This window comes from Pan troglodytes, chromosome 18 (genome assembly GCF_028858775.2).
Source record: "Pan troglodytes isolate AG18354 chromosome 18, NHGRI_mPanTro3-v2.0_pri, whole genome shotgun sequence".
Taxonomy (NCBI): domain Eukaryota; kingdom Metazoa; phylum Chordata; class Mammalia; order Primates; family Hominidae; genus Pan; species Pan troglodytes.
In genome coordinates, this window is record NC_072416.2 from 56537282 (window position 1) to 56551041 (window position 13760).

General features: G+C 38.1%; 1 protein-coding gene across 29 annotated transcripts in view; it reads right to left on the reverse strand.

The window, feature by feature from the left end:
* CNOT1 (CCR4-NOT transcription complex subunit 1) overlaps positions 1-13760 on the reverse strand; it is a 110344-nt gene that overhangs the window by 14570 nt on the left and 82014 nt on the right. For 15 of the 29 annotated variants that reach the window (XM_511007.7, XM_009430912.4, XM_009430911.5 and 12 more), the window contains 14 exons: positions 13042-13158; positions 12662-12772; positions 12151-12228; positions 11800-11977; positions 10841-10971; positions 9085-9381; positions 7899-8039; positions 7702-7806; positions 6972-7091; positions 5215-5406; positions 4225-4367; positions 3671-3779; positions 3404-3573; positions 2502-2733 (listed from right to left, as the gene is read on the reverse strand). In XM_511007.7, coding sequence (XP_511007.2) covers positions 2502-2733; positions 3404-3573; positions 3671-3779; positions 4225-4367; positions 5215-5406; positions 6972-7091; positions 7702-7806; positions 7899-8039; positions 9085-9381; positions 10841-10971; positions 11800-11977; positions 12151-12228; positions 12662-12772; positions 13042-13158 — 2124 coding nt within the window. Of the gene's footprint in view, positions 1-2480; positions 2734-3403; positions 3574-3670; positions 3780-4224; positions 4368-5214; positions 5407-6971; positions 7092-7701; positions 7807-7898; positions 8040-9084; positions 9382-10840; positions 10972-11799; positions 11978-12150; positions 12229-12661; positions 12773-13041; positions 13159-13760 lie in introns of all 29 variants that reach the window. The other 14 variants (XM_009430906.5, XM_054668431.2, XM_009430909.5 and 11 more) reach the window with 1 other exon arrangement.

A 13760-nucleotide genomic window follows, 5' to 3' on the forward strand; every position in this document is an offset into this window, starting at 1 on the left:
TTCCTACTGTCATATTTCTAATTCTTACATTGTAATAAATGTATTATCAGAATTATTTTCCCATTAAGGTGCCATGACAGAATTCCTCCAGTTTTAAGTTTAATGTAGAACAGGGAAGATGGAAACTGACAGACAGATTATCATGGCAATTTTGAACAGTAGGTCCCCACCAAATAATGTGAAAAATTAACCATGCAAATAAAACAAACTGTTCGTTAACTGTAAGTCATGTTAAGACATTGTGGACTCCAAGGAGAAGACTAAATTGCACATATTTTACTTTCTCACAGAATTTAAGGTAATTTACTTCTGAAGGATTTGAAGATAATTTCCTCAAACTGAATTAACCAATAACAAAGATTTTAAAACTCCAACAAGCTACCCCCAGAAAAATCAATAATTTGTACAACAGGTAAGTACCAAATGGAAATACACATCTGATCTAGGTATTTTAATGTAATAAAATGTTACATTAAGTTAAAATAATGTGGGAAACACAAGTTTATTTAAAAGAAAGGAAAAATTAGAAACTATATGACATATGAACTAGAAGTGAAGCACAGTGGGAATGTTATTTGGCTAGTTCCCCTCAACCCTTTAAACAAACAAACAAAAAAAGACAACAGTAAAATACGCATTAAGGCTACAGAGGAAGAACAGTTCACTACTTACTAAACACAGAAACCAAGTTCAGAAAAAAAAAACTTCAAGGTTATCTTGAAATTTTTGAAACAACTTAACTGTTCCTGATAAGCAGTAAAGACAACTGAACTGGTTGGACTACGATAATACTGTACTCTGCTGGGACAGAATGCCAGCATGGCAAAGGGACTTTTTGTCTACACTGGTATCTGTAAAACTAACAGAGAGTGAGGAATATTAGGACTGAGTACTATGGTCAAGGAGGAGCACAAGAAGGAAAGAATTTTCAAAAGGATACAAAACAGCACAGAAAAGTATAATACACTATCTTTTTCAAGAGAAAGATGAAATGAGAGCAAATAAGCCAGCAGGAAGGGCTGAGACAGGTGCCACATCCATACCCATGAAATAGCAATGATCAGAAAGACCAATGGATTCCAATTTCTTCCATTCAAATTATAAATCAGACTATAAAACATGCAGTAATAGCTTTTCAGTAGGGTATGCTTTGTAATTCCCTGGATTCTTTTACGGGAGAAATATACTCGGTATGATTTACTGAGTAACATTCATTTTGAAAAGTAAACCTAATTTCTTTTTTTTTTTTTTTTTTTTTTTTTTTGAGACGGAGCCTCGCTCTGTCGCCCAGGCTGGAGTGCAGTGGTGCAATCTCGGCTCACTGTAAGCTTCACCTCCTGGGTTCACGCCATTCTTCTGCCTCAGCCTCCCGAGTAGCTGGGACTACAGGCACCCGCCACCACACCCAGCTAATTTTTTTGTATTTTTAGTAGAGACAGGGTTTCACTGTGTTAGCCAGGATGGCCTCGATATCCTGACCTCGTGATCCGCCTGCCTCGGCCTCCCAAAGTGCTGGGATTACAGGCGTGAGCCACAGCACCTGGCTGAAAAGTAAACCTAGTTTCAAATAACTTCTAGAATTGAAGTCAGTTCTTCCACATTCAATTGTCATTAATTTGAAAAGAGACCTAATTTGTAATCTTTCTTTAGCAATATACCTAAAAGTTTTGGGTTCAGTTTGAAGAAATATAATGGTCAATCTGCAGAAATAAGCAGACAACTCACCCTGAAAAAAAATTACAACAGTTCTAATAAAGGAAATTCCAAGGTCAATTCAGGAAAAGTACCACTCTTGCCAAGTTATATTATAAATTAGGACACATGGACTTATTGTGTCTGATTCCCTCACAGTCGCTGAAAGCAACCAGTGATAATAAAAAACGAATGCTAAATGGTACTATGGCTCGGTTCCGACATTTTTCCTGTTCATCCTATTCACAAACATTCCTGCCAAACTTGATTTTCAGTTAGGTGCTTTGTTCCTAACCCTTTTAAGTCAAAGTCCAACTTGCATCAAATCTAATGAAAATACTGGGAAGTATTTTCCAAAGGAACATGTCACTACGTTTAGGTAGATATTTAAATTAGAAAATACAATAAAACACTCTACCATTTAAATAAGCATTTTTGTTTTGTCATTTTTTTTTAATGTGGGCTACTGTGAGAATTTTACATATTTATTAGCCCACAGTCCCATCAGTGCTAGTAAAAATACATTTGGTAGTTTTATTATTCATTATCTGACCCATTGTACTTTGTAGCTGTGACAACTGAAATGGAATATACAGAACCAACGGTGGGAGGGAATGTTGCCTTTACTGCTTAGTGATCAACCATGAGAAAACAGGCTGTAATTTAACCATATAATGATGACAGTTTGGGTTTGCATGAGTATGGAGGTAACTGTCTGACCACATGTACGCAATACTGAGCTTTAATATTGGAGGCATCACACCCTACTTATGTTGAATAAAAAGCACCTTTCTTTCCAAAAGCTCTACCTGTCCAACAAATGCAGAGAAAGCTTTGGTACTGTCGCGGCCAGCTGCTGCTGAATGGTAGAGATTCACCCATTCCCTCAGAAGATACTCTGCCTTCTCCCTCAGGCCTGGAGGGTCATCATACTCTGAGGCTTGAGAGATCCCAGAATGCATCATAAAGTTTGGGCCTCCATGAGCACGATCAATCATTGCTTCATAGTTGGATCGCACTACTTCCATCAGCTGGGGCAATCTAGCACAATAAATAAAGGGTGAAAATCAGTCTCCTCGTAGTTGTGATTTTACAGACATATGCATGTATAGTTTACTTATTTAACAGCAACCACCAGAGTGGTTTACCACTTCGCTTTACCACTTCCACACTGAAACAAAACTATACTTAGTCTCTTATCCGCTTGCTCATGAGCATACAACACGCAAACAACTGCCCTCAGTTAAGCTACTTCTTGCCCAAAAAACGTGTTCATTTAAATGAAACTGATGTTCAGAGTCGACAAATATTCACTGCTTGCCTACTATGTACCATGCTTTCTTTACGTTACTTCTCTTTATTTCCAATAGTTCTTTGAGAAATTATTTCCATTTTCTATAAAGAATAGGTTTAAGGAGGATAAGTCAATTTGCCTAAAATCAGAAAGCTTTTAAGTGGCATGACCAGGGCTTAAACACAGGACTCTGACACTAAGTCTGGTACCGTATGTACTGCTCTGTGCCAAGAAGACTTGGCAGTCAATTAAGCTTTCATACTTCAAGTGACAATATTAGCCCTTACCAAAGCTACCCACCCATATGTGGTTGGTAAAGCAGTTATAACAAGTAATGTTAGTAAGTCTGCATATTCATTCCTAAAGATATTAGGAGACTACTAAATGCACAGGGATCTCAAAGCATTTCATCCTCACCCTTCTGGAGCATTGCCTCTGGAATGAGCATTAATCCTCATGAGGGTTTCAATGGTGTGGAACAGATCTGCCTCAGTAACATGAGCAACACTCCTTTCATCCACCAGCAGGATTTTTACTAACTGCATAGCAAATGCCACAGCCATGTAGTTTAAGCCATTCTCCATTGACTGGCAACACAGAAAACACAATGTGAGAGGGAAAACACTTAAGAGCAAACGTACTTCCCTGAGTCCTTTTGTCCGTGCAAGTAAATTCCTTCCATACCTGCGCTAGGTGAAGATCATACTGCTGCATATTAACCAAATGATTGCGAATTAGCAGCTCCACAGCCTCCACATTATATTTATATTCATCCCGACATTCAATTAGGCACCTAGAAAAAGTTCAATATCTTTACTCATATAGGCTTAACCATACTGTAAAAGGGCCCATTTTACTCAATGGAAATTTGCTCCAAACTAAGAATGCCTTGAGATTCAACTCCAAATCAGTGTCCAAATTTAAAAACAGCCAGTAATGAAATAGAACAGATAGCCCAAGCTTTCCTTTCAAATCCTAGGATAGAGTATTCCATTTAAGACATTAAAATACTTATACATGAATACCACTTCTGAGAAATCACTGAAACCTTTTAAAACAATGACCTACAATTTATTCCCCAAAACAAGGTACTGGTTTTCTATATCCAACATGGGGAGAAGGTAGAGACCAGATGGAAAACAACTACTTAACAATTCTCACCTCTCAGAAGTAGGAAGTCCAAGTGTCCGACCTAGTCGCAGTCCAATACTCACTACTTTTCGAAGATGGCTACTGACCTTGTGATCTGTTTGTTGCACCATGGAGACCCATATGCCCGGCCATCCTGCAGAGCTTTTAGGACCAAGAGGTGGCATTCCCTGTAGCGCAGCAGAAGGTCAGCATCAGCACCACTTGTGGCATCTAGTAAGCCCTCTACAGCCTATGGGAGAAAGAAAGCGTTCAAAACCATGAAAAATACAGTGCTTGGCCCAACTATCACAGCCAGAAACCAAATCTCAATGCCAAGTACCAAATACCTTCCAAAGCCTCCCTGTCCTTTCCACTCTCCAAACATCCCTTTCAGTTGCCTATCACACACACTCTAAATTCTATCTGATTTAAGTTCATTCTGTGCTCTTCATTGTCATAAAAGGCTCTGCTGTAGTTAAAACCCAGGGCTCCCTACCTACCCTGATCCAAATTATTGGATCAACTTGTCCCTCAAAATCTAAAGGGCAGCTGGGCTCAGTGGCTCATGCCTATAATCCCAACGCTTTGGGAGGCTCAGGAGGGAGGGCCACTTGAGCCCAGGAGATTGAGAACGACCTGGACAACAAAGCAAGACCTGTCTCTACAAAAAAATTAAAAATTAGCTTGGCTTGGCAGTGAGCACCTGTAATACCAGCTACTCGAGAAGGTGATGTGGGAGGTTCACTTAAGCCCATGATCACATCACTGCACTCAAGCCTGACAGAGAGAGACCCTGTCTCTTACACACACACACACACACACAGACACACACACCCCTCTAAAGGGCTACCTTTTAAAGTTTCTTCAAATCACATTTCCAGAATATCTTTAAGAAAAAAAATAAAGATTTCCAAGTTTACCATTCAAAACTGCCATGACTACATTCTACGTTGGAAAAAAAAAAAATCACCTACTTATAGAACTTGATTTATATTATGAAATCTTAAGCATAACTGCATAAATATGTAGATGGTGGTGCAGGTCAATAAATGTTTACACACCTAGTATTTTCTAAAAGTAATAGCTTAAGAACCAACCTTTTGGAGCAATCCAAGAGCAGCTATGGCATCCCGAGAGTTTCGAGATAAAACTACAACCTCCAAGAGACTTCGAAGAGCCTGAGCTTGAGGGTTCATGGCCAAAGTTGGTGGGATGGCATGTAGATGTTGCTCCAGTTCTGTAATACACTTATCATAAATCTGAGCTACATCATCTGTTGCCCAAGCTTGCTGTTTTACAGAAGGAAACAACCAACAAGAGACAAAAGAATGTTAAGGTTTTTTATTGACACATGTATCAAATAGAGGTCTATTAGTATGTTTACTCCCTTTTTCTTATTTCTACATTCAAACATGGAGGGCCTCTTCTTTTCCTTCTTCCTGAGCTATTCAGAATTAATACCATCAAGTGGCACAGTACAAGGCAAGCATAAGGGAAGAGGTGTTTCATTTGAGAGAGGAAAACCTGGCAGACAGCAGCATAATCAAGTGATAAAAGAGAGCATTAGTAATAATGAGACAGACTGAGGGCAGCACCACTTGTACCATCTACTAAGCCCTCTATATCCTAAGAAAGTAAGTGTTTCAAACCATGAAAAATATAGTACTCAGTCCAACTGTCAAAGCCTGATAGGATAGAATAAGAATACAGCATTACTTCTGAGCTATTCCTATTTTTAAAAACACATTACCTGAACCTAGTCATGAGAATACACTGGACAAACAAATCAAGTCATTTAGAAAATAATTAGCCTATAATATTCAGAAGTGTTATGGTCATGAAAGATGAGGAAAAACTGAGTTACCTACACCAGCTAGAACTGAGGGAGACTTTAAAAATATGACAACTGAAGAAATGTGTGATTCTAAAACAGGTCTTTTACTATGCATTATTGGGATACATGGTGAAACTCGAGTGAGGTCTATGAATTAGATGGAGTAAGGTTATTAGTATTCATTTCTGACCTTAATGGTTGTACCGTGGTCACACAGGAAAAGGGTTTTTTAAGAAATACAAACCAAAGGAAAAAGGTTTTGTAAGAAATACAAACCAAAGGATTCAGGAGCGATGGGGGTATCAGGTCAGCAACTTACTATCGACCGGTTCGGGGGAAAATATTTTTCCCTATATTTCCAAGTTTTCTGTAAACACCTTTGAAAATTTTAGAAAATTCTTTTATTTAAAAAATGGGAAGGCTGGGCACAATGGCTCAGGCCTGTAATCCCAGCACTTTGGGAGGCCAAGGTAGGCGATCACTTGAGGTCAGCAGTTTGACTAGACTAGAGTCAAACTAGAGGAGTCTAGTCTAGGCAACATGGCAAAACCCCATCTTTACAAAAAATACAAAAATTAGCTGAGCATGGTGGCACACGCCTGTAGTCCTAGCTCCTCAGGAGGCTGAGGTGGGAGGATCGCTTGAGTCTGGGAGGTGGAGGTTGCAATGAGCTGAGATCGCGCCACTGCACTCCAGCCTGGGTGACAGAGAAAGACCCTGTCTCAAAAAAATAAATAATAAAATTTAAAAATAAAAAACCGAAAGTTATTATGTTACCATGAGAATTCCCCTAATTAGGCCGAACATTAAAGTTAAATCACCCACACCCATGTCAATTTTTCTTTAATCCCCTGTACGTCATACTTAATTGGACACAAAGAATACCTACAACTCAAAAACTATAGGTGTTTTTTCCCCTGTAAATTATTCTCCCAGGAAGCAAGTCAAAAACATATATTAAATGTCAAAAACATTTAAATTAATTGGCAAAACACTCAATTGAATCTAAAACACATTTACCTTCATGGGCTGGGCTAAAAATCCCGTGGGCTGACTTAAGTCATTTGTAGGCAAGAAGCCAGGAACATTGCGTGCAAACTCTTCGTAAACAGCCAACTGCTTTGGGTCCACACCACCAACCTTGAAAGAAGAAAACCTATTTTGACAGAATTCACTCAATAATCAAAATAAACTGTTTTGAAAGTGGAAAGTCTGCATGTGGGTAAGCTCAGGGACACAAGAGTCATTACAACATATAACAGCATGATTAAGCATGCATGCACACACAAATGCAGTTCAGAAGAGGGCTTCTCATTTCCCTGAATCCTGCTAAGAGTCACCTCATTTATAAATTAACTGAGAGTTTCTCTTGGAAAATGCCTCACATGGGACAATGCCAGTGCAATTCTCCCTTGAAGCTGGTAAATATTATCAGATTTCTCACTGTCTCACTGGGAACAATAAGCAACCATTAATGTGAGAAGCCCAAGTTGGGAAACATGAAAACTAGCAGGCACATGAACTCCTTAGAGTAGTAACACTTCAACAACTCTGGAGGAGCAAGGGAATTTAGAGCTATTTCCATACCTCCTCCACAGGCAGCCATTCAGTGAAATGCTATCAAGTTAAGATGTTTTCTCATAAACAATATTTAACCCTGCTGTCCTAATTCCAGTAAGGAGTTCAATCAACAACAACATTAAAAATAAAACAAAGACGGGACAGGGAAAGACAGAGCCCCAATTCTCACTTTCAGCCTGATTTGCTCTGGCATCCGTTCGGCTTGATATGTTAAAACAACAGGATCACAGTATCTGCGTCCTTCTTGCCTAGCATGTTTTCTCAGCTCAAATTCCTGCAAACAAAAAAAGTCACTGAGGTTCTTGTTATAAGGCACTTCCCTAAATTAAAAAAGAAAATCTTAAAAGGCAAATTCTAAACACTTACAGTTGCTAATCTCTTGTCCATCTCAGGGCCTGCTTTTTCTACTGCAGTCTTCTGAATAAAACAGCAAGCCAACTCACAATTGTCCTGAGCTAATTGAGCAGCTGCCTGATCCATCATTTCTCTTTGTTGTGGGGAAGCAGTCTATTAATGGAGGTGGGGGTGGGTGGGGGGAATAGAAGGAAAAAGACTTGAAAGTTGATGTGGACAGACAGGATAGTAGAAAATGCAGTGCAGTTGGCAAATGCATTTTAAGTTCTGACTCTACTTATGAACAAGCTGTGATCTTGAAACAGTCTTAACAGCTTCCTCACTTTTAAGACAAAAATATCCTAGACACCTTATCAGTTTATTGTGAACATGCCTTAAAATCAGTAAAGCAGGCCAGACGCAGTGGCTCACACCTCTAATCCCAGCACTTTGGGAGGCCAAGGCAGGTAGATCACTTGAGGCCAGGAGTTCGAGACCAGCCTAGCCAACATGGTGAAGCCACTTCTCTACTAAAAAAATACATAAATTAGTGGGGCGTGGTAGCACATGCCTGTAATCCCAGCTACTTGGGAGGCTGAAGCACGAGAATCAGTTGAACCTCAGAGGTGGAGGATGCAGTGAGCCAAGACTGCACCACTGCACTCTAGCCTAAGCTACAGAGTGAGACCCTGTCTCATGAAACATTTTTTAAAAAGGCAAAAAACCAAAAAAAATCATTAAAGCAGTAAACAAATTATTAATCATGATACCTGAATTATTAACCATGATATCTGAGACTCAAAACTAGTAAGTGAATTATTTGAAAAGTGTGTGCACATGCAACATCACTTTAAGTCATTTTTATCGGCCTTCTCAAACAGCTTTCATCCTTCCTGGTTAACAGAAATGAGATTGTCAGATATCACATTTCCTTTTTAAATCTTAATTTATTTAAACCAACAAATATTTGGGTATCTACTATCTGTCAAAGATTGTGTTGAGAATATAACAGCAAAAAAAAAAAAAAAAAAAAAAACAACACAGACATGATGCTTTCCCTCACAGAATTACGATCTAAAATGATGGAAGACATCAAACAAATATGGTGATTATTAAGAATAAGTGGTAATGCCCAGTGCCATATATAGACAAAGAAAAAAATTATTACAGACAAGCAGTAATACGTTTTGTACCTATACCAAGGAAATAGCCAACTTACACGAAGGGCTGAGGCAAAACTGTTTTTTAAGTTGGTAGATATGCTCATGAGCAAAGGTTCCCTGCATGTAATCATAGCCATTCCAGCTGTCAAGTTACGCATCATGTGATGAGCTGCTATTCGCATTCGAGATTCCTCCGAATCCAGGGCAAAATCCTTCCTGACTATTTGCTCACAAGTAGTCATGGCAATCTTAATTGATCGATCCACCACAGGATGGACCAGCTCCTGGACAGCCCGTTCAATTGCCTGACGCACACACTGCTTCAACTGTGGATGGGCCTGAAACAAGGGAATCTGGGGGGTTGGGGAGGACAAAGTCAACACCTTGTTTAAATAAGACAATCCAATTCCTACTGGCAATCACATTCATGATTTTGTAAATCAAGGTTAACCAAAAACTACCAGTTTCTACTTAAAGTTAACCAATGGAAAATTCGGGTAACAGAAACTGAGCTCCATACAGGGAAATGTATTCAGTATACCCTGTGATACACAATAATAGATATATGTCTTTTTTATAAATCCAAGTTTAATGGACAAACTGTTCATTATAATATGCATTAACTACTTAAAGACACACTGCTGGCTTATTTAAAATTTGTGGCTCAAGTGCTCTTAAAAGAAAGCAACTTCTCCACTAGCTTGGGAAAATGTAAAAAGAATAAAGTTTATAGAAAAAAGACTTCTTACAAAAACTATTAAAATTAATTCATCAGAATAGTGAGCATTTTACAGTGCCCACTGAAGTGTTTGGCTTCATTTGAAAGGCTGTTTCTAATCTTTTATTGCAGGTGTAAATTATGCCCCAAAACTTACTTGGTCCCTTTAACTTGTTGAATTTAAAAAAAAAAAAAAATTAAACTAGCATATAATAGTGTTCACAACACTAAGAGTATTCTAAAGATGAATCACAATTTCTGGATCTAGGTGTCCCACTGCCTCTCACTCCGCCCCTCTAAAACTAAGTACCATGTCTATAGGAGTGGGGATGGGGGGACAAGGATAAAATGATTTCTCTGATACCCTTTCAATTCCTTTTAATAAAAAGTTCAATGTATTAATGTTACTCTTGTATTTGTGAACATTTTCAGTTTCTAAAAAGTAAGGACAATGAAAACTCCACTCACCTGATTCTGTATTATATATTCTGTTAAGTAGAATAAAAGACTAAAGATAACAAAATGTCCCCTTGAATGTACAAAGCAAATACTAAGGTATAGGAAAAAGGACTGATCAGAGGTCATCTTACATGACCATATTGTATCAGACCTCCTTCTGGAACCAGGCCACAACAACATAACTCAAAGTGCTAAGTCCTACTTCAAGATCTTAGCCTAGAAATTGTATACACACCCACAATCAGCTCATTTCCAGCCTTCAGGTGGAAGAAATGGCTTACTGCAGAAGGCTAAAGTGACAAGATAAAGAAAATAAAAAGCTATGATATACATTAAGCATCTTTTACTCTGTGTAAGGAATTCCTGGAGATTGTGATTTTATTGCTAGCTAAATTTTAGTCTCATGGGTTTGGATATGAGGAACCAATATAACTAACATCTAGTCACTCTATCTCTTAAGGGAAGAAGAACAATCCCAACTGAACTACACAGCAGTTCTAGATCTCCATCCTCTCTGACAAACTCTACAACCTAGGAATCCAGAGGGAAGGGCAAAGAGCTGAAGAAAAGGTGACCAAACAAAATTTACCTTATCACAAACTAGAAGCTGGGAGAATGGAGCAGTGTTTACTTACTGTTGGATTTAGAGTAATATGTGGTGCCAAGCCCGCAAGGGAATAGACATTGATGTCGTGGTAGCTGTACTGTGGCTGTGGTGGAACCGTGGCTGTACAAGTGGTGTTGGTAGCTGGTGTAGTAGAAGTTGCTAAATGTCAAGTAATAAAAAGAGATTTAAAAAGTACATTTGTTGACTTTATTATAAAATTAGCTTAATATCATTAAGTGGTCATTATCTAATTAAACGAATTAAATTGGGAGAGGAGGGAAGGATGTAGCAGGTCCTATTTTTCCCACCCTGAAAGGGAAATTCTGTTGTTATAACAGAGATATACACGAAGTATGTTAAACTATGTCAGTGGCAGTGCCCCACAGCACAGAAATCAACTGAGCAGCCATGCCATATTGTCAGGCCCAAGTCCTATAAACTTAGTCTATATTATAAATGTATGTTTTCAACCTAGCCTGTTCCTAGGTTTATCTGGGGATTCTCAGCTACTGAGGACTGAGAAAGAAAGAAAAGCTCAATTTATTCTAACCACAACTCCCAATCATTCAACACTCCCGTACCCTTCTCCCATCTTCTTCATGTAGATAAAACAGTCCATTCCCTTGGCAGATCTAGCAGGTCTGGCCATACCCAGATTTGAGGGGTTAACAGGCCATCATAGTATGCAGTTATTTCTGGGACTTCACACAACAAAGGAGATAACCTGGCCTAGCTGGGGTATGAGAGGCAACTGATTAAATCACATTTAGTTAATAATATGCATGAACTGTCAGGATGGAATCTAAGATGGTAACACAAGGCCTAGTCATTACTTTTGCTTGATAATTAGAAGGCTCACCAAAACGTATACAAAGTTTCACCACTACATTATGTGGGAAATTATAGTTTGCTATATACATGGACAAGTACCATTTAAGATAGTATCCTAGCTAACAGAAGCCTTCCTTGACTAATTAGCACACTTACTTGTGGTTGTGATGGGAGGGAGTTCTTCTGGCTGCTTGACATCTTTCTTTGGAGCAGAGAGTTGCTCATCTAAATTCTTCAGGCGATCTTTATCCTTTAGGAGGTTTCCAGGTTTTAGCTCATTGATGTCTAATGCAAGGTTCTTGCAGAGAACCTCGATTTCAAACTTCAAGTTTAACTGCACAGTTCCAGAGTTGGATTAGAATTTTTAAAAGAAAACTTTAGTTTTACTCATAATATACTCTACTTTCAGTTATTATAGTACTTGCCCCAAAATACCCTGCCTTCACTGTAAGTTTTAATAATGTGAAGGTAAAGAATGTTCCAGAGGACAAGGAAGCAGTAAATTACCTTTAAGTCATGCTCCTGATGTAGCTCAGCTAATACATTCATAATTGCCATTGTCCAAGGGTTTGGTGGCCTAAAAACCTAAAGAAAAGCTATTATGTTAAGCTGGCCCAAAATGTGCCCTTTAATTTGGATTATTTAAAACAATTCAATACAACATAAGGGAGTAGGGGGGAGTCAAACAAATAAAAAAACAAAAAACAAGGATTAAAAAATAACCAAAAATAGTTAAACATAAACACTTATACCTCTGTAGCCATAACAAAACCCCTAGCCTTCTCACCTATATCACATTTCAAAAACAAAACAAAACAAAAAACCAAAAACCAAAGCCAACCATTACAATCTTTCCTATTTCACCCAGCCTCTCAAATTGGAAATCCAAGTGCCATAGAGGAAAACAGACTTAACTAGCTTTACCTCACAAGAACTAAGAATATAATCTCTTGACCTCGTGCTAAAACAAAGCAATGCTTAGAAATTAGTCATAAATAAAATATTAAAATCTACTCACCACACTACGAATGCTAGATTCTAAGACTTTGGCAACAAAGGGCACTACATAGAGCAATTCTTGTTGTCCTTTAACATAAGCCTCTAGCAGCAATGATTTCACATCCAAGTCCTAGAATAAGATAAATACTTTCAAAAGCAGGGAATATACCCCCCAAAATGGTATAACAAAACCAAAGAAAAGTATTTTGCCAAGCTTATCCCCAAAACAGGAATCAACATAATGTCTAGTCCTTGCCTTACAAAAAGGGGTTAACAACTCAAAACGTGGGCCAAAATCTTACAAAACCCCAATAATCATTAAATAGCTCCAAACAGCCAATACTTGTAATCATAATGTGCTGAAGATTCTCAATATTTACACATTTAGATGAAACTCACAGTGTGTAAGATGGGTTTGTTTTTAGCTAATGTGATCATTCCTAGCCAATGTCCCAAGTTCTTCAGCAAAGAACGATCTGAGAAATTGGCTGCAGCTTTATCAGAGGTCAGGAGCACCTGAAATAGTGTAAGATTAAGAAAGATATGAGAATGAGCTTATGAAAGAAAACTCAGTTGTATTTGAGAATTCCATTATCCTATCCTAAAGACAAGTCATCATTTCTAAGAACAGGCCCCAAAGTAGAATTACTCTGTATATCATTCTCAATATCATTTTGCTGTGTTTATGATTCAACAGTGCTATTTTTACCTTTAAGAAGTCTTTACATTTTATTTTTTCAAAATAGTTACAAACACATTGCACAAAATTCAAAAAGAACACAAAGTTATGTGCCAGCTATCCTCCCCTAGAAAAGTATTTTCAACTCTGAAAACCTTAGCTAGGTTTAAAGCAGAGACCTAACTACAAAGCTGTTTTGAAGTGCTAAATTAATTTAAATGAGGATGATAGCCATGCTTAAGTCCTTAAAGGCAGCAAGCATACAAAGGAATATAATCAAATTAGCCTCCTATTGCAATCTTCAGTATATCCAGGTCATTAACAAATCTCTGCAGCCAACCAAGATAACTTTCTGAGATATAGTATAATACTGTTTATATACTTCTTTTCAAATTTCTAAAAAACCCAAACCATTTAACTGATTCTCCGGTTACTGTTT